Genomic DNA, 26,897 nt, shown 5'->3' with positions numbered 1-26,897 from the left:
TAGGTCCTCCCATAAGACTTTCCTGTAGCTAAGCTTCTCCAAGGCAATGAAGTGTCCATGGTTCAAGGTTGTGTGTAAACATTTTGGAGTTCTCTTGACCCCCAGCACAGATGTGGATTTCTGACTCTCGAGTAATGGAAGAGAAAACTGGGTGCTAGTGATAGGTCACAGGCTCACCAAGGCCCTTTGTGGTTAAAGCCCATTTTAGGATATTAGGAATTCCGTGGTGAGCTGTGAGGCATCCCCAGGAGACACTTGAGGCAACTTATTTACCAGTAGGCAGGTCCCCAACAACATCTGAAAGCCCCATGACCCACTTTCTGCTTCCTAGCTCCTACCCTCCCAAACCACAAGGATGAAGTGATGAGTGAGCCATGCCCAGAGCCAACACAGGAGAGAAATACCTACCCATTCTAGAGAGGATCAGAAGCCTAGGTTAGGGGCGCCTGGGTGGCTCAGTTGGTTAAGCGACTGCCTTCGGCTCAGGTCATGATCCTGCAGTCCCAGGATCAAGTCCCGCATCGGGCTCCCTGCTCAGCAGGGAGTCTGCTTCTCCCTCTGACCCGCTTCCCTCTCGTGCTCTCTCTCATTCTCTCTCTCTCAAATAAATAAATAAAATCTTAAAAAAAAAAGAAGCCTAGGTTAGTAGCAAGAGAATCTACAGCGCTGTCCCCAGAGCACAGAGAGCAAAGGATTTCTCCAGTTTTATTCCATGTTATAATTCAACACCCAGATCTGTTCATAATGAATTTATTGAGAACAATCTATATAAATGGATACACCTATTCCTTGAAGGGTGTCCCACAGGGAAGCAGGGCCCCCCTTCCTGGCAGCTCCAGATGCAGCCGCATCAGCCCCACCACCATCCTCACACTCCAGCGTCAAACAGTGATGAGCACTGAAGTTGAAAAGAGGATGCGAATCACACTGTAAGCAAGCCCACCGCATGTGTGTTGCAGGGGCAAAAGTCACGTCAACATTTGAGCCTTCACTGTGTTATCAACGATCATCCCCTCAGCTTCCTCATCTTCTAAAGGAGGAAAATGAATGGCAACCAGACAGGGTTTGTTACGAAGATTAAATAAGCCAAAGTATTTAACTGGTACACTGTCCAGATATCATACCATTATATGTTATACTATTTTTTTTTTTATTTTTAGTCTGTGGGCTTTCTCCAAGTTTAACCACCAAGCATGTATACTGTATTACATTTCATTATACTGTACTGTGTGCGCTTCGGTGTGTGTGTTTGTGTGTGTGTGTGTGTGTGTGTGTGTGTGTGTGTGTTTAAACAGGCTTTCCTGGGCGCCTGGATGGCTCAGTTGGTTAAGCGACTGCCTTCGGCTCAGGTCATGATCCTAGAGTCCCGGGATCAAGTCCGCATTGGGCTCGCTGCTCAGCAGGGAGTCTGCTTCTCCCTCTGCCCCTCCCCCTGCTCATGCTCTCTCTTTCTATCTCATTCTCTCTCTCAAATAAATAAAATCTTTTAAAAAATAAATAAATAAATAAACAGGCTTTCCAGAGTCATCAAACCCACCCCCTCACACACCAGCCACCTGAAACCACTGCCCCTTCCCCAGACCACACAAGCACGGGTCTCCCGGCTTTTGGTCTTCCTCTTCTCCACCTGGCGCCCTCTTACTCACACCCCTGCCCACCCATTCCCTGTGCAGCCCTCCGGACTGCCCTGTGGGAGCAGGAGCCTCATCTCTATCATTCAGGCATTCTCTGAGGATGTAAAAAATGAGGATAAACAACATGTGCCAGGAGCTGTCCAAGACCTCACGCGCGAGCTTCCCGTTCTGTCCTCACCCCAACTCTGCATAGGGCACACTAGCATCTCCATCTTCCTCTTGTGGATGGGGAAACTGAGGCTCAGCGGGGCTGGGCAACTTGGTCAGATCACACGGCCAGTAAGTGCGGGCACCAGGTTCCAGAACCAAGCAAACTCCAGAGACCTCACTCAAACTGCCTTGCCATGTAGCCAACACGGGTGACCAGCATGGTGCCACCTGAGTTCCTAGACAGGCTGAGCATGAAGGGGGCGGCGGGCATCCCGGAGAGCGTGGTCACGGGCACTGCCAGTCCCAGCCCTTCCTCCCAGGAGGGACATTCACAAGCTCAGAAGTATCAAAGTCTGGGTTTGAATACCGCTTTCTCTCTTTAAGACAGACCTAGGAGACTGGAGAATTCCTGTCCTCTGTTGCACCAAAAGGGAAATATTAATTTACTTGTTTGTAGGGGGAAATTCTTATAATACAACCCAGAATTAATAATTTATTACAAAGATTTCTTAGCTCCTCAGGCAGAAGTTCTAAAAGTGATACAAATTGTTATTTTGATTACTTTAATGGGATTTTCCCCTCAAAGCCTGAGCTCATTTGCTGGTGTAATTTGTAGCCAGGCAAACAGTAAAAACAGAGCCTAGGGAAGAGAAAGTTTGCAGCAACTCGGCAGTGCAAATGTCCCGCCACTGCAGGTCACATAGCACCTCAGGTGCATCTCCCATCCCTCCCACCTGACAAGTCCAACCTCTCTGCCCCTCCGGAGCAAAAGCCCTCCCGCCTCCTCTCGACCTCCCACCCTGCCCAGCCAGCCCCAGTCCCTTAGCCGTCATAACCCCATCTCTGCCCTGTGGAACCTCTGCTGTGGCAAATGCTCCTGGACGATAATGATAAAAATAACAGTAACAGAAGTAACATTTTTGGAGTGCCTGCTAAGGGATGGACTTTTTGTTAAATTCTCTCCACGTCCATTTTATTTCATCTGTATAACCAAAATGACACAAGAACTGTTATTATTCCATCTTCCACATGAGAAAACTGAGGTTAAAGCAGTGGCAAGGCCAAATTAGTGTAAAAATAATAACTTTGCACACAAAGGAAGAAAAGCTAATGTTTGTTCTGGAAGTGATGGTGACCTGTATACTCAAACTCAGGAATAGAGAGTCCCACAGACTCTGGAGGTAAGCCTGCACTCACGTATTACCAGGATCTCCCAAGAGGCTCAAAAGTCAGAAAACAGGTGGCAAAGTCACCAACAGCTGCTTTGGAAGCCTGCGCTCCTCACCACCACGCTGTACTGCCTAGAGCAGTCCTCCCCATGGTGCTCCCTGACGCCCTCTGCAATGGGAAGCCACCTCCCTCCTCTCCCTACCACCTTCTGGACAAGGCAGAGGGATCTGCGTGCTCACTGTGCCCCAGCCCCAATCCCATCCACACCACTGTGCCACCACACTACCCAGCCATGACACCTCCTTGGAACCCCTCACCGTCTGGCCCAGACAGTCCTTCCATAGTGTTAATGAACTGCCTACCTCCCTCCTGACAGACACCCCCTTCTGGGGGCCCTCCACTGACATCTTCATTTGCTTTCAACCTTACTGAGTATACCGCTTTGACTCCATTGATCTTAACCTCCATTCCCCTGCTCTAGCCCCATGGATGGCCATCAGTAGGACCTTATCCTGTCATTTAGATCTGGTCCATTTTCCAGACCTCAAACCTCTAAGCGTCTTCAGAACACACTCTCATCCCAATGAGCTGGCTCCTGCCAGGGACACCAAACAGTTACAACAGGTGGATAAAGTTATCTGCCCTCTTGGTGGCCTGAAATGATAATAGCATGGCCAATTCCCCTACCCCAACCCTAGAATTGTCCGTATTTTCTTAAAAAGCACTGACACTGAGCTGGATGATGTAATGGTCTTCAATAAATTCACCCTTGTGAATTTAGTCTGAATAACTCATAGCCGAGTTATCAGAAAAGAATCAACAAATCCAACTCTTCTCCAAAACGGACGAGAGGAAGGGCAACCACATCAGTCACAGAATGCGGAAGCTCAGAGCTGGAAGGGACCCTAGTGGTCATCTCTTCCAAGGTCCCATCCAATGCTTGAAAACTTTCCTCGGCCTTCCTCCTAAGTGGCCACATTGCCCATGCCAGCCACTCCCAGTGACAGGAAACCCACAGCCCAACCCACATGTGGTCAGCTCTGTCTGGAAGGTTTCCTTTGACTGATTTGAAAGCTGCCTGTAATTTCCATCTAGGTTCTGGGCCTGTCCATTAGACCCACAAATAAATCTGCTCCTCCTCCACAGGAGCCCTTCTAAGATCAGACTACACTCTCATGTATCCGTTGTGTTTTCTCTTCTCCAAGCCAACCAGTTCCAGTTCCTCCACAAGTGCCTCACAAGACGGGTCTGGGGGTGGGGAAGCGAGAGGGGTGAAGGTGGGGGTTAAGGTAAGTGGTGGTTCCAGGTATAAGCCCTGGACTGTGACTGCCTGGCTTTAAGATGTGGCTGCAGATGTTTCCACCTATGCTCTTTGGACAAGTTGTCCTCTCTCCTTGCGGTTCTCTCATCTGTAAAATGGGAACAACTGTACACTCCCTACTTCACAGAGCACAGAGAGGGTAAGTAAGGAGCTACACAAAGAGTTCCGCACGGTCCCTGGCACATACTGAGGGCTTAATAAATGCTAGCTCTCAGGGCGCCTGGGTGGCTCAGTCGGTTAAGCGACTGCCTTCAGCTCAGGTCATGATCCTGGAGTCCTGGGATCAAGCCTGCATCGGGCTCCCTGCTCAGCAGGGAGTCTGCTTCTCCCTCTGACCCTCTTCCCTCTCGTGCTCTCTATCTCTCATTCTCTCTCTCTCAAATAAATAAATACAATCTTTAAAAAAATTAAAAAAATAAATGCTAGCTCTCAGGTCTATCCCTTCCCCTATCCGGTCACCCCTCTGGTCATGTTCCAATTAGTTGCCCTCCTTCCTAAGGCAAGGCACTCCCCTGGAGTCCTAGACCACAGGTGTGGTCTGACCAACACAAAAGCAAGCTTTCACTGGCGGCCACATGACTGAGCTCACGGACGACGGAAAGCCCTAGATCTTTCTCACCGGTGCTTCTGCTTATCTTCAGGTCCTCTTGCTTCAATTTTCTGAAATACCACTCATATAACTATGAAGTTATTATTTATGAAACCACTGATCCTTTCCTATCCCGAGGCCAGTCCACTCCCTGCTATCACTATAACTATTCATCTACGGCTATTTTGAGAACATACAAGTCTAGAAACCTTCTTTCATTAGTTAGTGTTAGCTCTCTAAGGAGACACAGATTAGGCGAGCAGGAGGAAGAGAGCCTTCCAATTTTTTTAGTATGATTCTGTCCTGTTTGAATTTTTTGCAATATGTATGTGCTACTTCTGCTTTGCCTTATTGAATTTGCTGCTCTTTTGGTAACTGCTTGACTTGAATGCTTAGCTCATTAGTTTTATCTTTTTAAAAATAAATTGCATTTGGGCGCCTGGGTGGCTCAGTCCGTTAAGCGACTGCCTTCAGCTCATGTCATGATCCTGGAGTCCTGGGATCGAGTCCCGCATCGGGCTCCCTGCTCAGCGAGGAGCCTGCTTCTCCCTCTGACCTTCCCCCCTCTCATGTACTCTCTCTCTCTCATTCTCACTCTCTCAAAATAAATAAATCTTTTTAAAAAATAAATAAATAAATTGCATTTAAAGCTATGCATTTTCCTCTAAGTACCACGTTAGCTTCATTGCACAAGTTTTAAAATGCAACACTTATTTTTGGGGGGGTTGGGTTTTTTTTGGTTGTTCAGTTCTAATATTTCATCATTTCCATTAGGATTCCTTTTTTGACCCATGGAGTTTTTTAGAAAGTTGATTTTCTTTCTTAACTTTCAAACATACAGAAGATCGGAGGCCATAATTTGTTTGAACTATTAATTTCCAATGTTAGCACAGTCTGATCAAAGAACATGGTCTATGATGCAAATTTTTGGTATTGTTGACATGTGCTTTCACAACTAGCACATAGTCAATCTCTGTAAGTGCTCCTTCCACATGTGTTTAAAAAGTATGTGTAGTCGCTAATTGTTGGCCTTTTATATGTCTATTTGATCAAACATATTATGTTGTACAGAGCTTAGAAATATGCCTGCCCATTTTTTGTCAGCTTGACCTATCCATTAGTAAGAGGGGTATATTAAAGTCCCCAAAATATATTATGGGATTTTTTAAAATCAGTTCTTTGACAGTTTTTGCTTTAAAAATTTTGAGACTCTTGCTAAGGACATACAGTTTCAGGATTGCTGTATCTTCCTGTGAATAGTTCTTGATCCTCTTTATCTTTGCAGATCCTTTGGGCCTAAAAGTTTATTTCATCTGAGAGTGATAATACATTTGATTTGGTTAGTATTTGCCTGGTCTATATTTTCCTATCTACTTATTTGCAACCTTTGAGTACCATTTTGTTTTAGGTTAATTTCTATAAACAGCGTATTTCTGGGTTTTGGTTATTTTTCATATCTTCTGTATTATCTGACAAATTCAATCTATTTATATTTATTGAGACTACTCAAATGTTTGTATTTATTTTTACTATCTACTGTCTAATTTTGTATTTTTAATTTACCATGCTTTTTTCTTCTTTCTTCTTCTCTCCTGTCTTCTGTTGGATCCACTGGGTATTCTATATATCTCTCTTTGCCTCGGTTGATTTGGAAGTTATACATTCCATTACCATGATTTCAGTGATTACCCTCATGTGCTCATCTCCATCCTTGACATAACCAAATCTAAAGTTTATCAGTGTATCTATCCTCCTCCTGGGTAATACAAGGATCTTGGAATTTTTAACCCATTCTCAATATTACATATTATTGTACTTTCTTCTATTGGTTTTTAAACTCACCAAAATTAGTCATTATCTCTACCATCAGTAGTTATTTAGATTATCCTTTGTTTATTGATATGTTTGGTTACCATTGCTCCTTAAATGCCACCCCTTCCTTCTGTGTTTCATATTCTTCTTGTAGGCAACATATAGTTTGGTCTTTTGTGTTTTTTCAATCCACTCTGAAAATCTCTGTCTTTTAATGGGTATATTTAGACCATTCACATATAAAGCAAGCATTGTTCTAGCTGGATTAATATCTACTATGTTCGTTATTGTTTCCTATTCATTGAACAACGTGTTCTTTGTTTCATTCCCCTCCCTTTTTCTTCTTTCTCTGGGTTTAATTAAATATGTTATAGGATTCCACTTTATCTGCTTCACACCACTGAAAAGTACACTTAAATATGTTTAAGAGGGTAATTTTTACATGTTTTTTTACCACAATTAAGAAAAAATTTTAAAGTTAAAAAAAAATTTTAGCGGTTGTCCTACGAGTTTTCAATACACTCTTATAACTAATCTCAGTTCACCTTCAATTAACACTATACCTCTTCAATTATAGTACAGGTACCTTCTAACAGAGTTTTCCCAATTCCCCCTTCCTGCCCCTGCTGACATTGCTGTCATTCATTTCACTTATCTGTATGTCATAATCATCTCATACATTGTTACTATTATTACTTCAAACAGTTACCTTTTAAATCAATTAAGAATAAGAAAAATCAAAGACTTTATTTTCATTTATTCCTTCTCTGACTCCCCTCCTTACTTTTTGTTTGATCTGAGTTTCTGACCTATATTATTTTCCTTCTTCCTGAAGAACTTTTTGTTCTTGCACGATAGGTCTTCTAGTCATAAATTCACTCTGTTTTTGTTTGAGAAAGTATTTCTCCTCTTTTCGTTGTTGTTGTTAAGTAGGCTCTATGCCCAACATGGAGCCCAATGCGGGGCTTGAACTCAATGACCCTGAGGTCAAGACCTGAGTTGAAATCAAGAGGAGGACGCTTCACCATCTGAGCCACCCAGGCGCTCCTTTCTCCTTCACCTTTGGAGGATAATTTCCCAAGACATAGAATTCTAGCTCGGTGGGTTTTTTCTTTCAATGCTTTAAATATTTCACTCCACTCTCTTCCTCTTTGCATGGTTTCTGACATGAAATCCACTGTAATTTTTATCCCTGTTCTTCTAGAAGTAGGGCAGTTTTTCCTTCTGGCTTTCTTCAAGATTTTCTCTTTGTTGTTAGTCTTCTGATGTTTGACTATGACTGTGTGTAGGTGTAGATATCGAAACCTCTTGATAGTCTCTGAGTTTCCTGAATCTGTGGTTTGGTCATGGATTTTGGAAAGTTCTCAACCATTACCACTTCAAATACTTCTTCTTCAACCTCTCCTTCTCCTTCTGGTATTCCAATTATGCATATGTTACTCCTCTTAAAATTATTTCACAATTCTTGGGTGTTCTGTTTTGGTGGTTTTGTCTTTGGTTTTGTGTTTTTGTTTTTTTTTCTCTTTGCATTTCAGTTTGGGAAGTTTCTGCTGACACATCTTCAAGCTCACTGATCCTTTACTTGGCTGTCCTATCCACTGAGGAACCCATCGAAGGCATTCTTTATTTCTGTTATTGTGCTTTTTGTTTCTAGCATTTCCCTTTGATTCTTTCTTAGAGTTTCCATATCTCTGCTTACACTACCCATCTATCTTTTTGTGCGGCCTACTTTTTCCATTAGAGCCCTTAACATACCATCCTTGTTTTAAATTCCTTATATAATGAACCTAAAATCTGTGTCATATCTGAGTCTGTTTCTGATGCTTACTTTGTCTCTTCAGACTGTTTTTTCTTCCCTTTTTGCTGAAAGCTGGACATAATGCATTGGGTAACAGAAACTTAGGTAAACAGGCCTTTAGTAGAGGTTTTATGTTAATCTGGAAGATACCTGGTGTAACTCTGTATGCTCCTATTTCTGCAGATTTCAGTAGCTGTTTGCCCTCAACCTCAGTTCTTTGGTGGGTCAAGAAACGTTGTTGATTTCAATTTGCTCAGCTTTACTTGTTGTTGTAAACATGGGAGTAATGACTTCCAAGCTCTTCATATGCCAGAGCTAAAATTGGATGTTTCTCATATCCTTTTTCCTGAAGTACATCCTTCAGCAATTCAGCAAGTCTGTGAGTGGTAAACCTTCTGCGTACTTGTCTGAAGATGTATTTGCCTTCACTGTTAAATGAACATTTATCTGAATACAGATCAATTGTTATTATCTCTTAACACTTACAGATATCTTCTACTATCTTCTGACTCCAAGTGATGCTGGAAAAAAAGTGTTTTGTCAATCTAAAATTTAAACTTTCTCTCTGGTTGCTTTTATAACTTTTTATTTGGCTCTGATGTTCTTCAATTTCACTACTGCTTTGCCTAGATGTATGTTTATTTTTATTTAACTTGCTTGGAATTTAGTATGCTTCTTCAATCTAATGACACGTCTTGTTCTATATATTCTTTGGCCATTATTTCTTCAAATATTGTTTCACCTCTATTTTTTCCTATTTATTTTTCCAGAGCAACTCTTAGATACATGTTGGACCTTCTCATAAACTCTGCTTTATCTGTAACCCTCTTTCTTTCTTTCTTTCTTTTTTTTAAGACCTATTTATTTGAGAAAGGGAGAGAGAGCATGGCGGGGAGGGGCAGAGGGAGATGAGGAGAGAGAATCTCAAGCAGACTCTGCACTGAGCATGGAGTCTGACACAGGGCTCGATCTCACAACCCTGAGATCATGACCTGAGCCAAAATCAAGAGTCAGATGCTTAACCAACTGAGCCACCCAGGCGCTCCATGTAACCCTCTCTTACTTCCCAACTCCTTAGACTTCTAAACTGCATTCCTAGCAATTTCCTCAGCTCTGTCCCCCAAATCACTAATTTTCTACTCAGCTATGTCTTATCAGATATTTAATCCATGAATTCAAATCTTAATTTTGATGACTAATAAAATTTTTATTTCCAGAAAATGTCTTTGGTTCTTTTTTTAATCTACATATTCCTTTTTCATGGTATTTTATCCTTTTGCAGTGTTTCCAGTCCTTTCTTCATCTCTGTAGACATTTTATAGTTTCCTTCAGATTGTCTGTTCTAATTTTAGGTTCTTTCAGTACTAATTCCTCTGGTTATGTCTCCATTTCCTCATTTCCTTGTGTGGTTTGCAACTTTTTAAATTGTGAGCTCATCTTCAGTGGTTATTGTTTGCTCTGTAGGCATATGTTGTGTAGACTAGATTGTGGAAGGATCGGGGGAGGGTTTTTCATATGCTTCTGTTAGGCATCGCAAGGATTTCACTGATAGGAGCCCAGTTTTTATATTAATTTCTCTTCTTGAGTTTCTTGGGAATAATATAAAGTGAGATACCACACTTGTATATGGCACAAACTTGGGATTTTAACCTCCCATGGGAAACTTCTGCTCTGCTCTGAGTCCCATACAGAATCAAAATTTCTGTTGCTTTCATCAGCCTGGAGGCAAAATGTGCCCATTGCTCATTACGTGGAAAGTGCCACCCTTCCAGGTTTCAAGTTTTTTGCAGAAGTTTCAGTTCCAACTCCCATATCACACAGGTCTAAGGGCATATCTTCAGTCTCAGCACCAGCATCAATGCCCCCAGCCCCTCTCCTTCACTAGGAACTATGTCTAGGACTGGTTAAGTACCCTGGGCCCCTGGGACATTAGCTCACACACTTAAAGTTCTGGCTCTGAGCTCCTTCCTAATTTCCAGCTCCCAAGGATTTCCCTATATTTAATTCAACCTCAGATATATATCAAAAACATTTTACTGTTATATTTGATCCAGTATTTCTGTTGTTGGAGAATAAAGGGGTGCCTATAATAGCTGAGACCTTGTTATCAGAACCAGAAATCTATGTATGGGTTTGTTTGTTTGGTTGGTTGGTTTTTGTTGTTGTTGTTGTTGTTGTTGTAATTTACAGAACAATAAAGTTTGGCTTTCTTAAGAGCTTTTAAATAGCCAAATTCCTTAAGCCAAACTTGCAGTGCACTCTCCACACAAACAAGCTATAGGAATGGAGTAGTCTTCTGGTTTTTGTCTTTTTTTTTTAATTGTAAATATTGCTTAGCCCTGGGTAGGGGGAAATATCTCATCCCCAAATTCAATTTTTACATAGTACCTTTGGCTGCATCTCTTGCTGTTATTTTATGCCACACGGCACCGCACAGGTGGTCAATGTCACTGACATGAAGTATCTGAAAAGATTTCCTGGGTGAACGAACGAATGAATGAATGAATGAAAGAACATCCAGGCAAGGTGCAGCTCTTTGACAATTTGCTTGTAATCTTTAACTCCACATACACAGAACTCACTTGTCATCTAAAAGAGTGGAAGAGACAGGAAGAAAAACTAAACAAGTCAAAATAAGAGATGGAGTTCCAATTTGTTTTATTTCTCAACACAGAATGTTAGAGCTGGAATGGATCTCAAGGATGACCCAGTCTAATCCCCCACCTCAAGTGCAGAAACCATGACCCAGAGAGAACTGACTAGCCCAAGAGGCATCACGCAAGCCCAGGGGCCTGTCCCATGCTTTTACACTATGGCAACTTGCTCTCTATTTATCAGAGAGAGAGAAAGCACAAGCAGGGGACGCTCCCTCAAACATACCTCGATCTTGCAAAGCAGGCACGATGGTTTTTCTTGGGAAGCCACCCTTCTGCTTGACCCACAGGAAGAGAAAGAATAATCAGACCATTCCATTATTTAAAAAATATTTTAAAAACTGTTCAGGAAGAAATGGGCATCCCAGGCAAGACTCTAAGGAGTAGCATAAGTGAAAAAGGCTGAGGCCCCAGCGTCCCTGTAGTTTCACCACTGGGTCACTTTAAGATGATGACAGCTGAAGGATAAGGGAAATACGGCTGGTCTAGAGGCACCCAACTCCTCTGGAGATCTAGGGAGCAAGAATTCCAGCATAGTCCTTGCAATTACCTCATTCCGAAGGCAAGATGACATCCAAGTTAAATCTCGCTTGCATCTCAGTGTTCAGGAAGGGGTTTCTACTCCCTCTCCACATGCTGGGAAGAACTGGGAAGAGAATTCCTCTCCTTCTCCTTGCTCCTACCACCCTCTCTACTCTTATGGCTCCTTCCATGGAAAGAGTCCCTCATCAGACAGGTCAAAGCCCAGGACATTCACCGGGTCACCTCCATTGTGCCTTAGGGTCAGAAGTCTTCCTCTGGGGGCGCCTGGGTGGCCCAGTCGGTTAAGCGTCTGACTCTTGGTTTTGGCTCAGGTCATGATCTCAGGGTCGTGAGATCAAGCCCCACGTCGGGCTCTGCACTCAGCTCTGAGTATGCTTCAGATTCTCTCTCCTTCTCCCTTCTCCCTCTGTCCCTCCCAGTCATGCTCTCCCTCTCTCTCTAATAAATCTTATAAAAAAAAGTCCTCCTCTGGCATCAGACTTCTAGGTACAACTAGGTCAGAGAGTGCCTGCTTCCTATGAGAATGTCCAGCTGTGCCCTCTCAGTTCCATCCTGTCCATCTGCAACCGTGTGGGTAAGCCATCTGCTTCCTTAATCTCTAAAACATATGCCTCTTCCTTTCTTCAACATCCCCAAGTTCCTGCACACCAAGCCCACATCAGAGAAGTCAAATGCAAAACTACTAACTTCTCCTCATCAAGAGTTGAGTTAATGATGAGGTACATTCTTTTTTTTTTTAAGATTTTATTTATTTACTTGACAGAGAGCAAGAGAGCACAAGTAAGGGGAACAGTAGAAGCAGAGGGAGAAGCAGACCGCCCCCGCTAAGTGGGGAGTCCAATGCAGGGCTCGATCCCAGGACCCTGGGATCATGACCTAGGATCATGACCTGAGCTGAAGGCAGATGCTTAACCATCTGAGCCATCCAGGTGACCCACTTTTTTTTTTTTTAAGATTTTATTTATTTATCAGAGAGAGAGAGAGCACAAGCAGGGGGAGCAGCAGGCAGAGGGAGAAGCAGGTTCCCCGCTGAGCAAGGAGCCCGTTGTGGGGCTCCATCCCAAGACCCTGGGATCATGACCTGGGCTGAAGGCAGACGCTTAACTGACTGAGCCACTCAGGCATCCCGTTGAGGTACATTCTTAGAGAACAAACCCTCTGGATAGGACATTTTCCCTGAGGTACCCTGGGGTGGCAGGAAGCCACAAAGCCCCAAGAAAGGAGCACATCTTCCAAGCATCAAACTGGAAAATCTAAGAATGATGCCCCAGAATGCCTGGGATTTTTCTTAGTTTAACTTGGGCTACCAGCAAGGCTGCCTTCTCAAGCCCTGTGGTCAGAGCAGGCCTGCCCCCGCAGAAATGTACTGTCGAGCATGTGGTCATCACACTCCCCCGGAAGACGGAGCCTCGTGAAGCCTGTCATGGCTCTTCTGTGCGTGTTGCTGAGGACCGAGCCCAGGGTCTCCACAGGGCCCCCCTAGTGGAACCCCAAGTGACAATTTCCTTTCCACTCTGTTAGAAAAGGCATGGCCTCCTTTGGGGAATCGTCCTATTTTCCCCCTGGTGGACGATGGGAAGCACACAACTGACGGCTTCCCACTTTGCCTGGACCATCAGAAAGCTCAGAATCAACTCTGAGCTCAACTCTAGTGACCTGAGGGCCTGGCTGCAGAGCTGGGGGGCTTGGGGGTAGGTGGGGGATGCAGGGAAGCAGAAAGGAGGGGAGAGAAGCAGTGCATCACAGGCCACAATTCCTGGTCTGGGTTCCAGACTGGAGAGCAGGCCAACCCCACACAGGGCTGACAACTGTCCCCAGGGGTAAGTGACCTCCAGGGGTACAGTGACATGATCTGTACCTTGTCAACAGCCTCCTGGTCTCCCGACCCTCCAAGTCTCCCCATAGCAGCAGAATAATCTTCTAATCTGTATTGGATTGGATCCTGATAGTCCCTGGTTTGCAATCTTGCAGAGGCTTCTCCTTGCTCTCAAGACAAAATCCAAGGCCCTGGCCCTAGTCTCCATCTGGCCTCCACCACCCCACCACACAGGCCGCTTTCTGCCACCCATGCTTACCAGCCCCACGGGGCATCTTGTGGTTCCTGGACCACAGTCTTTCCAGCCTCAAGCCTTTGTATAGGCTGTTCCCTCTGCATGGAACATTATTCCCGCCACACTTCCCCTTCTTGAGCTCAAAGGTGCCTCCTCACAGAGACATGCCCTGACCCCCCATCTAGATGAGGTCCCACTCTTTACCCTTTGATCTTTCTCTTCAGAGCACCCATCACACTCTGTGATGCTTGGTAATGACACACCATTTGTGCTGGTATAATCATTCTGTCCACATCTGTCTCCTTTGCTGTAGGGTAAATTCTGGGGAGCACGTTTGTCTCTGTTGCTGCTGTGTCCCCGCACTTAGCACAGTACCTGGCCCAGGGGCGGTGCTCAATGAACACCTACTGAGTGAAACCACTCAGTCAACCAGAAGTGTCTGCCCACGCAGAGGAAAGGGCACGGACTCCTCCGGAGGACTGTCTACACCCACAAACAGCAGGGAGCGGAGAATGCGGCTGAGCTACATCATCAGGGCACATTACTTAGTCTCTCTCTGCCTCAGTTTCCTTATCTGCCACATGAAGATCGTACTGCAGGCATCCTCTACTTCACAGAGCCATTGTGAGCTAGAGTCCTGTGTAACCCTATGTTGGGGTTTTCAATTAGTAATTCCTTTATCCTAAGTTACACATCACCCTGCCAGCCCCCCTGCAACCTGTGGCACCTGTTGGTAGGATGTGGGTCTGTTTAATCCTCCTCTCCACGCTTCTTCCCTGAGGAGACCCTGAGCTCCTGGGCAGAGGAGGTCCAGTACCATGTGTGAGCAGCAAGGCTGGCGAAGGCCGCCACCACCCAGACTTCTGGCCCTGGCTTCTTCACCAGGAGCCCCCACCTTGCTCGGTGCATGAGGGGAGCTGGGGTCATCTCCAGCCTCCCGAGACCTTGCAGCCTCCAGCCCCTTGTGCTCAGGGCCACAGCTCCAGTGACCCTGGCTGGCCCACCCTGGTGAGAGTTCCTGGGGTGGAGGGGGGAGCAATCTCCCTTAAGTCTCCCTTCCACTCTGCAGCATTAAAGGCCTCCTTTTGTTGCCTCCCCTATTCCTTCTCTTCCTCCCATCAAACCCCTTTTGCTCTTCTTACCTTAGAATTATTCTTTCAGGTTGGAAGAGCCTTACCATTTAGCTAATCAAGTCCTCAGTGGATTCATAAACTTCTAATACAGCACATATGAATAAGGATAGATTCTACTTACATGCCTCTGGTGACAGGAAGCTCACTACTTAACACAGACACCCACTCAGCTGGTTATAAAGCTTGGACTACTAGGAAGTTCTCTTAGCTTGCCTCCTTCCCTGTTCACATCCCCAAGTCTTCCCTTCTTCAGACCAAACGGCCCTAATTTCTCCAGTTATCCCTCCTAGGAAAGAACTACCAATTATCTCTTCTAATCACTCTCTACTTCATCTGCAAAGGAGGAGCCTGGCCCTGAGCACAGCCTCGTGAGGGGAGGACCGGGGCGAGCGGAGCAGAAGCAGGTCACAGGAGAACAGCAGAGTCACGGCCCTCAGACTTCTGCTCATCCCTCCACTGGTTCCTGTGGCAGCCCCACCACTTTCTAACTCATGCTTGCCTCCCAGGATGAGTACACTGAACCCGCAGGTGTGTTCCCAGGAAACCGGCCACCTGTACGAATCAGTGGGGCAGCCTGACTGGGCTACACCTGGGATAGCCCCAGCAGCCACCAGCCTGGACCCTGGAGCCAGGGACCTGGCTTCCGTTCTTGGCCCTGCACTCACTGCATACCCGTGCGGAGTCACTGCTGACCTCCCTCAGCCTCAGCCATCTCACCTGCGCAATGCGGATAGTAGTGCTGCTGTGACTTTGTAATGAGATGGGGCCAGAAGGTGCCCTCAGAACAGAGCCAGGCATGTGGGGAGCAGTGAATACACCGTCGCAACAACCACCACTGTGGTAATGGTTAGAACCTGATGCTTTCATGAACTCCCACACGAAGCAAGTCCGTGTGGACTGAAGTGTGTCAGGGCAGGCAGGACTCCTGGTGGGCCTGGCCAGGGAAGATTTAGAAACAGACTGAAGGGAAACAGTGAGCAGGAGCCTGGAGTGAGAACAACAACGTTAAGAAAGTCACAGTAACTGCAGTACCTGCCACCCTGCATGCTCACGGCCAGCCCCACTGTTCACGTGCTCAGGCTTGCGCACACACATGCACACACACACCAGCCCACCATCTGTGGCCCCCTCGCACAGAGGAGGAGCCCTGCACACAAGGGGCAGTAAGAGGTCAGGTCTGACCACAGCCAGAGTATCCTGGGGGCCAGCAGAGGGACATGGGGCAGTGGTGAAGGGTCGTGAAGGGGATGAAGGGCTGGGCCGGGGTCTCAAGTGGGGGAAACCGTGAGGGGCTCTTAAGTGAGGATGGGCTTCAGGAAGAGAGATCCAACAGGAGCAATAGGGACCAGGGCAGAAAGCAGGAGGCCCCAGGAAGGCAGCTTCCAAGTGAGCAGAGTAGTTCCAGGCCACAGACACCGGGCTCTTGGGGGCACACTGCCCCCAAAGCAAAGTCAGACTTCCTCACCTCCACATTTCTCTGGGGTCTGCTCACCCCCTACTGCTCCAGCCCCACTGTCCCTGACTGCCTTTCACTCCTCCTACATCCCAACCGCCCAGACCGGCTCCCAGTTCCCTGCCATACCTTTGCCCACATTGTTCCTTCCACCCAGAACGCCCCCTCCAGCCAGTTCCACCATCTCCACAGATCTGGATTCTGCCCACCCCTCAAGATACAGCACGAATGGCACCTCCTCCAGGAAGCCTTTCCCCTTTCTCAGCCTACCTCACACTTGTCTCCTCACTCCCTCCTCTTCCTGCGCCACCTCCTTCTGGTGGGCCCAGACCCACTACAGAGGAAAACGAGCTCCTTGAAGCCAGGAACCATGCCCCACACCTCATCTTTTTCCCCACCATCCCAGACCTTTTTCTGACTCACCATCCCCGATGACCAAGCTCAATTATGCTCAAAACCACACACCAGTCCCTTTCTCGGAGTAGGACACCCACGGGCACAGGCCACGCTCGGCTCCGGCCCACTAGCCTGGAGAGATGCCACCACGCAGAGGGCAAAGCAGCACAAGCAAGGGGGAGGCATTTCTGGTGGCTTTCTCTTTTAGACAAGGGACAAGCCTTCTCCCGGTTTAACCCCCCATGACCTTTGAACTTCCCGGGAGGTCAGCAGCACGTCCCCTTCCCCAGCTGTCTTTCTGTCTCTGGCCCGATGGGAGGGAGGGCCCTGGGCCGGTTCCATTTTGCGCCCGTATTGATCTGTTGGCAGCAATGGGCTGGATAATTAGCCAGGAATTAGGGTTTCTATTACAGCCAGGAGGCTGCTCCAGCTGATTTATCACCTGAATAATTTACTGTGATTGAAAGGAAATTAAAACGAACTCCATTTGACAACTGTGAGCTTTTATGGGCTTTAGTGAAGGCTCAAAAGCCAGATTAATAGCCTGGTGTTGGTTAATAGTCTGCCGAGAGTAAATACGGCAGGCTGTCCTCCCTCAGCCTTCCTGCGGAGGCCGGAGGAGGGAGCGGCTCCCGCAAGGGGCAGTGCTCGGGCGACAGTGACAGCGTCACCGCGAGTTTTACTCAGAGTCCACTGTTCGGAACATGCACGCCACCAGCACCGTTTAATCTTTTCTTTTTTACCGTTCTCCTTCAGGGTGATGCTTACTCCCTCCACATGGAGGGAAAACAGAATTGCTTTTTCAATAACCACGTTGAGAAGGAAGTGTTTCTTTGCTCCAGAAGTGTGTATGCAGGACACCCGGGGCCAAGGGTTTACTAAGTGTCCATATAAAGGCGAGAGGCCCGGCCTATCCACCCAGTGCGTAGATCTTGGTGGGAAGAGCGGCAAGGCAGGGGTGGGCGTGACTGGCAGGACCCCCACCTGGCCCCTAAGAGGAATGTTCTTCCCGCCAGTGGGTGGGCTGGGTAATTGAGGGGGATTTGACCACCCAAGCCCATGGCAAAACTCTGAGGATTCTGGAATAACAGACAGACTCTGGCTGCAAAAGGCCAGTTCTGAGAACCAGCCAGTTAGGAAACACTCCTGGAATCTTTCGGGGATAAGGAGGTCCGTGCAACCATCCAGCACAAGATGAGAACAGAAGACCTTAAAATCAAATTCCATCTCTGTGGCCTCCACAAAGTCCTGGAAGCTCCCTGGGCTGAACACGGGGGGGGGGGGGGGGGGGGGGAGGATAATCTGGGGGAAAAAATGTTCCAGTCTGTAAAATGGGGCTCTACCACTCTTACCCACACTGTTTCGTGGGCATTTCAATTGCAAGTCGAAGGAGGAGAGCACGGACGTGAAAGCCCTTTGGACACTGTACCGTAGCACGCATGCGTGAGGAAGACCACTGCTGTCGAGTAGCTGCTGTGCAAAATCCCAGTTCCTGCCGCCACATTTGTGGAAACTGAGGTCCAGAGAAAAAACATCCCGCCCAACAGGCCAGAGCGGGGACTCAGTTTGACTCAAGTCAAACTCCCTCAACCCCAAGGCCAGGAAAAACTCTTTCTTCCCCACAAGCTGCTCCGTGAAACTGACAGCAAGACCCCACCAAGGCTACTAGACCATGGAGACCTAGGTCTGCTCACATATGGAAGAGATGCCCCCCTTGGCTGCCAGAGCTCCAGGCCCCCTTCTGGGTGCCACCACCAGGCCATGTTGCTCCGGGGCTCACCAGGCCAGACAGAGAGTGGGCTCATATCCTTGACATGCACCCCTTCCCGGGCTGTGGCCCCTTGCTTTGGCTGTCATTTGTCCAGTGACTGGGAACCGGGAGCGAGGGTATGTCATTCATAGTCCAGTGCCTGTGTGTGTGCCTGGCAGCCCCGCGGCCTCACCTTCCATCTCTCCTCATTACGGCACATTACGGGGAGGTGAAGCAGATTAACCAGAAAGCACTGAGTCAGTCATTACCCCGCCACACACTCGCCCGCAGGCCCCGCCTCAGAGCCGACACAGACACAGGCCCGCGGTTGCGTCCGCGCCGTTCTGAAGGACACTGCACAACAAGACTGCTAGGAACGGGGCCCTTGCAGGGTTTGTAATGCAGGTCTCCTCCCCGCCGGGCCCCATCTCTACATGAGCCTATCAGACCTGTCCCCCAACGTTGCCTCCTCTGTACCACCTCCCCGCACCCACCCCATGCTCCCGACTGAGGCAACCTCCCCACTCACCAGGGAACACAGAACCTTCTCTGTCGCCTTGCAGGTTCTGAATCCACGTCATATTGCCCCTGGGAGACTGTGGGCAGACAGAGCTGATGCATGACTCATCCCTCCACCCCGTGGGTGCCTGGTACTGTGCCAGCCTCATAGCCAGCATGCAAGAAATACGTTGGATAAATGAGCATATGAATGTCTGAGCGAGTGAGTAAATACATGGATGGCTTCTGGACTTCTACCAATTATGAAGCCCTACAGTCTCTGCCCAAATTTCCTGGTCATTCCAAGTTAAATGAAATATGATACAGATCTGAGTTTCCATGAGAATCACGTGAAACACGGAGGGAAACCCGGTCTCTAACACTGAACATCTGCATTAAGTTAACAGGAGCTTAACATAAGCACTGGAGGCTTCATGCAGTAGAGGCCAGACTGAGTGTAGAGGCCTGAGCCCTCGCTCTTCACCACTCACTTGCTGGGTGACCTCGGACAAACCCTGTCCCCTCTTGGGGCCGCTACAAGATGAGGGGGCTGACAGCTTGCCTCTGCAGTCTCTGCTAGCTCTAAAATCACGTGACCTTGTCAGTGGTTAAAAGATAAATTTTCTCCCCGATTCTGGAGGGAAAGGTAGGCCACATCCAAGGGTCTCCTTTTCTTTCTCCTCCTGCGTCAGATGGAATGTGGCTTCGGCCATCACTCAGAAAGTCTGTTTGTGATGGAAACAGACTTTTTTCCTGAAAGCTCAAGATCTAGAGTGTGTGGGATCAGCTCCATCCAGCACATAGGACCACCTTGCTCCTGGACGAGATTTCACTTGTAGGAGAAAGACCAAAGTCTCAACCACAGTCTACAAGACCTGGCCCATCTCCCCAACATCACTGTCCCCTCTCCCCCCGTCCCTGTGCCCTGAAGCCGAGCCACGCTGGCTCTCTTGGCTCTCCTTCCATTCCTCACTCCTGCCGTGCCCCTTCTTACCTCAAGGCCTCGCACTTGCTATTCTGTCTGTCAGGCACACTCCTCCCCACCTCCACATCCCTTCTCCTGGTTCTGCCCTACACCTCAGGGCTTAGGCCATTGTGGCCTCCAGGCTGGCTCAGCCTCTGCTTTATTCTTTCAACGAACCTCAGACATCCCCACCCCTGCACCTAGGACATCTGCAATCCATGACCTTTCGGGTTATTCTTACTGATTGTGGTTCTTCCACATACCTGTAGGCTCCCTGAGGGCAGGTCCAAGCCTGTCTTGTTCACTGAAGTACCTAGTGCCTGGCTCCATGCTTTGCACATAGGTGATACTCCTCAATGTTTGTTAAGTGAATACATGACTTGCTGTGTGGCCTCAGGCAAGTCTCTCTGCCTCTCTGGGCCTGAGTTTCCCCATCTGAAAACAAAGTGGCTAGATGGTCTGAGAAAGCCCTCACAGGAACTGCTCAGACAGCCAGACTGTCATAAGATGGTGGCCCTTGAGGCTTTGCTCAGTCCTCACTACTCAGCATCCCCTCTGGCATCCTTCCCCTCCACGGGAGCTTGTGCAGACAGCCTACATGGCTTTGAATGGTTCTGTGGGAAAACTTCAGAAGTGCCATCTAATGAGCATGTACAGGAAGCTCAGCGAGGACACCATTCAGTGATGGCAGAGCAGCCCGACCAGTCATGCCACTGCCCTCACCCCCACCCCACCAGGCTGGCCGGGGAGATAGAAGCACCGAGGCAAGAAGCCACCAGGACCCCAGACAAGTCCTCCTGACCCTGTGGGAGGCTGCAACTATCCAAGTTTGGCCGAGAACAACGAGAAGCCTGCCGCGGAGTAAAACCTGGCATCCTCGCCCACACCCCGCCAACTGCCTGGGGAGGGCAAGCCAAGCCTGCGTCCAGCCGGAGGTCCAGCAGGCAGTGAGTCATGGGGCATACCTGCTCGGGCTTGATGGGCTCTGTGGTGGTGAAGATGTCCGAGTAGTGCTGCCTCTCAAACACGCGGTCCAACACCTCCAGCTGCTGCTGCGTGAACAGGTCTCCCCGCATCTGCTTCCGGAGGAAATCTCTGCCCGGCAGCGAGTGACCGTTGGGCACTGGAGATTCCTGAATACCTTGGATGAGCAGGAGACACGAAGGGGGAGTGCAGGTTACACGAGCTGCTGAAGAACGGCATGTCCGACAGTGAGACTGGGAAGAAGGCCTGAGAAACCCCCACACCCACCTCCTCCCCTGACAGGAGAGGAAACAGACAGGGACTCAGCCAAGAGGCTCCTCAGCCAAGGGCACCCTGCCAGTCACTGTGGAGCCAGCCTCCCAGAGCCATGTGCCAGGCACCACACCAAGCCCTTTTTATATGCGTCATCTCATCCGAAACTCACAATGACCCCACGGTAGATAATATGTCCCCCATTTTGCAGATGAGAAAATTGAGGCCTGAGAGGTCAAGTAATTTGCCTGAGGATTGGAGCTCAGGTTGACTGGGAGGCTTTTTTTAAAGATTTATTTATTTATTTGAGAGAGAGAGAGAGCAAGAGAGTGTGTGGCAGGGGGAGGGAGGCAGCACGGAGGTGTCCCCGCTCAGCACGGAGCCCGACTCAGGACTTGATCCCACGACCCTGAGATCATGACCTGAGCTGAAATCAAGAGTTGGACGCTGAACTGGCCGAGCTGCCCAGGCGCCCCCCTGAGTGGGAGTCTTAATCACCAGGGGCCACTGCCTCTTCTAGACTGAAGCTCCCCACCCCTTGAAGGTACAGTTCCGTCCCAGAGCTGATGACCTCACCCAGGACATTTGCCACCACACCACATGACCAGTCAGTAAAGCACTGTGCCGGGACAGCTATAGAGAAATAGCCTTCACACAATTCTGGTGGGAGCCCATTGGTCACACACCCATGATAGACAATTTGACAAAAGCTATCAAAATCACAAATGCACATTTCCTTTGATAAAGCAGTTGCACCTCTGAAAATGTATTTTACCGCTGGACTCACGCATATGGGAAGTGATCTATGTACAAGGTTCTAGTAGCAAAAGACTGGAAACAACACAAGAATTGATTTGTAGGGGCTGGCTAAATAAGTTATGGTGTGCTCGCACGGTGGAATACTGGGTGACTACATAAAGGAACGAGGACTCCCGCTGTGAGCCAATATGGAAAGATCTTCGGGATAGACCGTCATATGAAAAATAAACCAGCTACAGCGCAGCATGTATAACGTATAACCTCCTGTGTAAGAAAAAGGAAGAAAATAAGACTTTGTGTGCCTTTTGTAATATATTGCCAAAGGAACTCTGGAAGGCACCATGAGAAACACTGAGAGCGCTCATTCTTCCTTTCCCGGAGGCAGGAGGTGAAGGGAGGGACACTCCTCATAGCATGCTTTTTGTTGTGTTTTGTCTTACTGCAGAACTTTCAATGTACTACTGCCTACTCAAAAACATGAATTATCAAGAAACTACAGGATCAGATGTATTGTTAGCTCTTCACACTGTTACAGGCTCTGGGGATGATGCTTACATTTCAAAGAAAGTATTATGAGTTACCAATAAAAAAGAAAATTGCGGGGCAGGGGGGCGGTGCCTGGGTGGCTCAGCCGGTAAAGCGTCTGCCTTTGGCTCAGGTCATGATCCTAGGTCCTGGGATAGGGCTCCCTGAGCAAGGAGGAGTCTGCTTCTCCCTCCCCCTGCTCATGTGTGCTCTCTCTCTCTCTCGCTCTCGCTCTCACTCTCTCTCTCCCCCCCCAAATAAATAAAATCTTAAAAAAGAAAAAGAAAGAAAAAATCGGATGAAATATTTTTGGTGAGCCTTGAGCTTGAACCATTCAAAATGAAAGACAGCAAGGAGGGAAAAGTTTCCAGCAAGGAAATGGCCTCCAGGGCTCTCATCCCCAGGGGCCCTCTAGGACCCAGCTGTTCATGCAGGGCTGACCTCTAGGACCCAGGTACGCATGCAGGTCTGACCAGACACTACTGGACCCCAGGCCTCTGCCTTGGCCATTGGGAAGCCCCAGGGGAGACCAGCACTCATCAGACCTCTCGCTGGCAGGTGCCCTCACACAGGCCTTGCCCGAGTCTCCCCCACATCCCACTCTGCCAGCACATGTTGCCCTAGACCTCATCCATCATGCCATGTGAGGAAGGAGGCCAAACCAAGGAGCTTGAAGCAGTGGGGTGCTGGTGTCACTGAGATGCTGCCAAAAGTGGGTGTTTCCCCAACTGTCCTGTCTGGGGGCAGATGCAATGCAGGGTCTGACATTTGAGCAAAGACATCGCTGTGGGTGTTCCCATGAATACTGGCCTTCTAGAGTCCTCCCACGGAGGCTGACAGCTCCGAGCACCCCAGGATCTCTATAGGAAGGGCCTTCGGAGGCAGCTCATAAAACCCCCTGAGAAAACAGACTGCACCTCCATGTTGACCCAAGAGGATTCTTTCCATAGTATAGGCTACAGCCTGAATGACCAGATACCCCAACACGTGGGCCACGATGGAAGCTGGTCTCGCTGGCTGATGTCCTCCAGTCTAGAGTTTGGGCCCCTCCTCTGGCTACCTATGACACAAGTCTTCCACAAGACTGGTCCCTGTTCCTGCCCATGGGACATCATCCTCCGAGTTCCTTTTACCATCATGGCCTATCCCCGTGGGGACCATACCTACAAGGGCATCGAGACTAGCAGAATGTGGGAGCTCAGAACCCTGTCCATGCTCTCCCATTGGTTGGCACCTGCCAAATGACCCCATTATCAAAGGTACACACACACAGGAGGACACTCGTCTTGCTCCTCCTCAGCTATTGCTCTGGCCTGTCATCCTGGCCCCAGTCACTCCTACTGAACTGTGACCTTGCCTGGGTTCCCAGTGCTCCCATCGAGTTTCTCCCTGTCAGAGACCACACCCGCTCTTAAAAGACTTCTCTCTGTCCACCAACTTCACTTATACTCCCCAGCCGCAACCTGCCAGCCAGGCCCAAACTCCTAATGAAGGGTCCTTCCTGTCAGCCAGTCCCTGATGACTCCCACCAAGGTTTCACTCTGCCCCCAGTTGGGCAGTGCCCACCTCTTCCCTCCGCCTCAGGCTGCTCCATCAGACATGCTGGCCAGGCCGTCCTCCCCCAGATGTCTTCAGGCTCGATCCCTCCCCCATGGGGTTCACAGAACTGGGCTCTTTGCACAGCTCAGAGTTCTAGAAGGGCACAGCTTCACTCCCACTGAGGACGCTGACAGTGGCTCTGCGGAGGGCTCCTGTGGGCAAGGTCACCGTCTGGTCACTGAGTAAAGGCTCAGGGCCCATGGCCAACTCAAGTGTCTGCACCGGGGGTCCTTGGAAGCCCAGCTCTCTGAGGATAGGTTCACGTTCTCCAAGCACAGACAGCCCAGTGGGGATCCAAGCCATCTTTTAGGAAGAAGAATTACTGCATCCTGCTTTGGCTTTCTGAAAGTCAACCACAGCACCCATGGGCCAAGTTTGGGAGAGGGTCCAGGCTGTCTTGGTGACCCAGAAACTCCTAATGGAGGACAGCGAGCTGGAAAGAGCCACCTCCCCAGGCGTGTGCCGCTGTCCCTGCCCCTCCAGCATCCCCCTTGCTTTCTCCATCGGGGAGGGAGGTGAGGTAGGTCTACCTTGTCACTCTGCACTGATGCCTGACATTGGTCATTTCCTGAGGAGGCCGGGACACTTCTACCCATATAATCACTCATTGAACAAATACGGATGAAGTGTTTACTCTGTACCAGGTGATGTTTGGAAAAAAACAACAGAGGATACAGTGATGACTAAGACAGACCCCTCTTTTCAAACTAGAAAGAGCAGCTCGCTTTGGTGGATACTCACACAGACATATGGCTACAAACTGTGATTACTGCCAAGTAGAAAAAGTGTCTAGAAACACATGCACAGGACTATGGAGAATGAGGAAGAGTTGTGACCGCGCAGGGAGGAGTCAGGGAAGTCTTCCACCAGAAAACAATGCTTGAACGGAGAGTGGAGGACAAACAGTCAGCTGGGCAAGGGGGGTGGGGGTGGGGAGGGCGTGCCAGGCAGAGGAGGCCCCCCACAAAGGCTTAGACATGAGAAGGAGACGAAAGGCACCGGACGGTGAGGGGAAGAGACCTCAGGGGATGGCGGAGGGGCAGGCGGGGGATGGCCAGGCAGCCCCGGAGCCCACAGAAGGCCATGGGGAGGATCTGAGTCCTGTCAGGGGAGCACCACCGGACCACGAGAGGGGCTGGGGAGCAATCACCCTCCCCATTTCTCAGTCCCGGTACCTGAACTGCCCGTTCCTTTAGGTTAGGCTGTGCCTTTGAAGCCCTGCTCCCAAGCCTCATCCTTTGGCAAGACTCAGGGCTGGCAAGGTGAAGTTTGCACTAGTGCGCATCTGAATGTGATGCGCGGAGTCAGGCAGTCACCCACAGGTCATCCACCCGGCCGCTACGGAAGGGAAGCCATTCCCGCTGCACATGCGCACTGTTGCCAGGACAGACGCAGCCTGTGAGCACGCGTGCCTCCTCCTCCAGGATGCCTCTCTTTCTGCTCCAGCTGCTCATCTCCTACTCTTTGGGCTCTGACCACTTTCTCCCTTTTCTTAGGAGTCAAGCCCACCGGGCCCCTCACTCTGACACTGCACTATTAGCTACCTCAGGGGAAGCCACAGTTAATCCATCTCTGTCTCCTCCATGGGGAATATTTGTGGAATAAATGAACAAGTCAGTAATAACTGTGATGACCACCTTCATTCTGCAGGTCTGGTCTGCAAATGCCAGCATCCCTCTATCTGACCTCATTCATTCAATCATTCATTCTTCTCTCTCTCTCTCTCTTTTAAGATTATTTATTTATTTATTTGAGAGAGAGAGAGAGAGAGAGCACGAGAGAGGGGAGGGTCAGAGGGAGAAGCAGACTCCCCGCTGAGCAGGGAGCCCCATGTGGCACTCCATCCCGGGACTCCAGGATCATGACCTGAGCCGAAGGCAGTCGCTTAAACAACTAAGCCACCCAGGCGCCCTCTCTCTCTCTTTTTAAAAGATTTTATTTACTTATTTGAGAGAGAGAGAGAGACAGCAAGAGAGCACAAGTGGGAAGGAGAGGGAGAAGCAGGCTCCCCCCAGGAGCAGAAAGCCCAATACGGGGCTTGATCCCAGGACCCTGGGATCATGACCTGAGCCGAAGGCAGACGCTTAACCGACTGAGCCACCCAGGCGCCCCCACTCACTCTTCCCTTAACCAACCTTAGTGAGCAGGTGCCACGCTAATGCTGGCATCAGTGATGGACAAGAGCTGGCCTGGCCCTGCCCTCATGGACTTCTGTTCAGTGGAGGAGGCAAATGTTAATTGAAAAATAATCAGACCAGAAAAGGCACACATGTCAACCAGGATGAAACCTCCGACAAGTGGCACCTGGGTGGCTCAGTCACTTGAGTGGCTGCCTTCAACTCAGGTCATGATCCCAGGGTCCTGGGATCGAGCCCTGCGTCGGGCTCGCTGCTCAGCAGGGAGTCTGCTTCTCCCTCTCCCACTCCCCCCTGCTTGTGTTCCCTCTCTCGCTGTGTCTCTCTCTGTCAAATAAATAAATAAAATCTTAAAAAAAAAAAAAAAACCTCTGACAAAAAGAGGCCCAATTCTTAGGCCAGGGACACAGACAACCTGCCTCTGGGTACCACACATAGTGGGTGCACAGCGAGTGTGAGTCAAACAAACCAATTACATGCTCGGATATAGCTACAAAAATGAATACCCGAAAACCATCGCTGGCACAAGGGCAGGTCTGAACCTCCAAGTCTCCCGTGGAAGTTTCCATAGCATTTCTCATCTGTGTTGCAAAGATGCCATCTGACTTCATTGGGGAATGTAGTCTTGGAGACAAGCTACAGAAACGCTTGGACCCATTTTATTCCAGGGAGAAAAATCTGAACTTGCAATGTGAATGGTATGCTTAAATATATGGACAGACATGAG

At 48.8% G+C, this 26,897-nt stretch overlaps 1 protein-coding gene across 5 annotated transcripts in view; it reads right to left on the bottom strand.

Moving 5' to 3' along the window:
• Nucleotides 1-26,897, bottom strand: part of PAX5 (paired box 5) — a 190,933-nt gene that overhangs the window by 105,133 nt on the left and 58,903 nt on the right. For all 5 annotated transcript variants that reach the window (XM_073881336.1, XM_073881333.1, XM_073881334.1 and 2 more), the window contains exon 6: nucleotides 20,882-21,057. In XM_073881336.1, coding sequence (XP_073737437.1) covers nucleotides 20,882-21,057 — 176 coding nt within the window. The remainder of the gene's footprint in view (nucleotides 1-20,881; nucleotides 21,058-26,897) is intronic.

Source organism: Callorhinus ursinus, unplaced genomic scaffold, assembly GCF_003265705.2.
Source record: "Callorhinus ursinus isolate GAN/ISIS: 27379988/994484 unplaced genomic scaffold, GSC_fseal_2.0 scaffold42, whole genome shotgun sequence".
NCBI classification, from domain to species: Eukaryota; Metazoa; Chordata; class Mammalia; order Carnivora; family Otariidae; genus Callorhinus; species Callorhinus ursinus.
The sequence above is the reverse complement of the archived record's forward strand: the minus strand, read 5'-3'. Positions and strand labels throughout refer to the sequence as shown.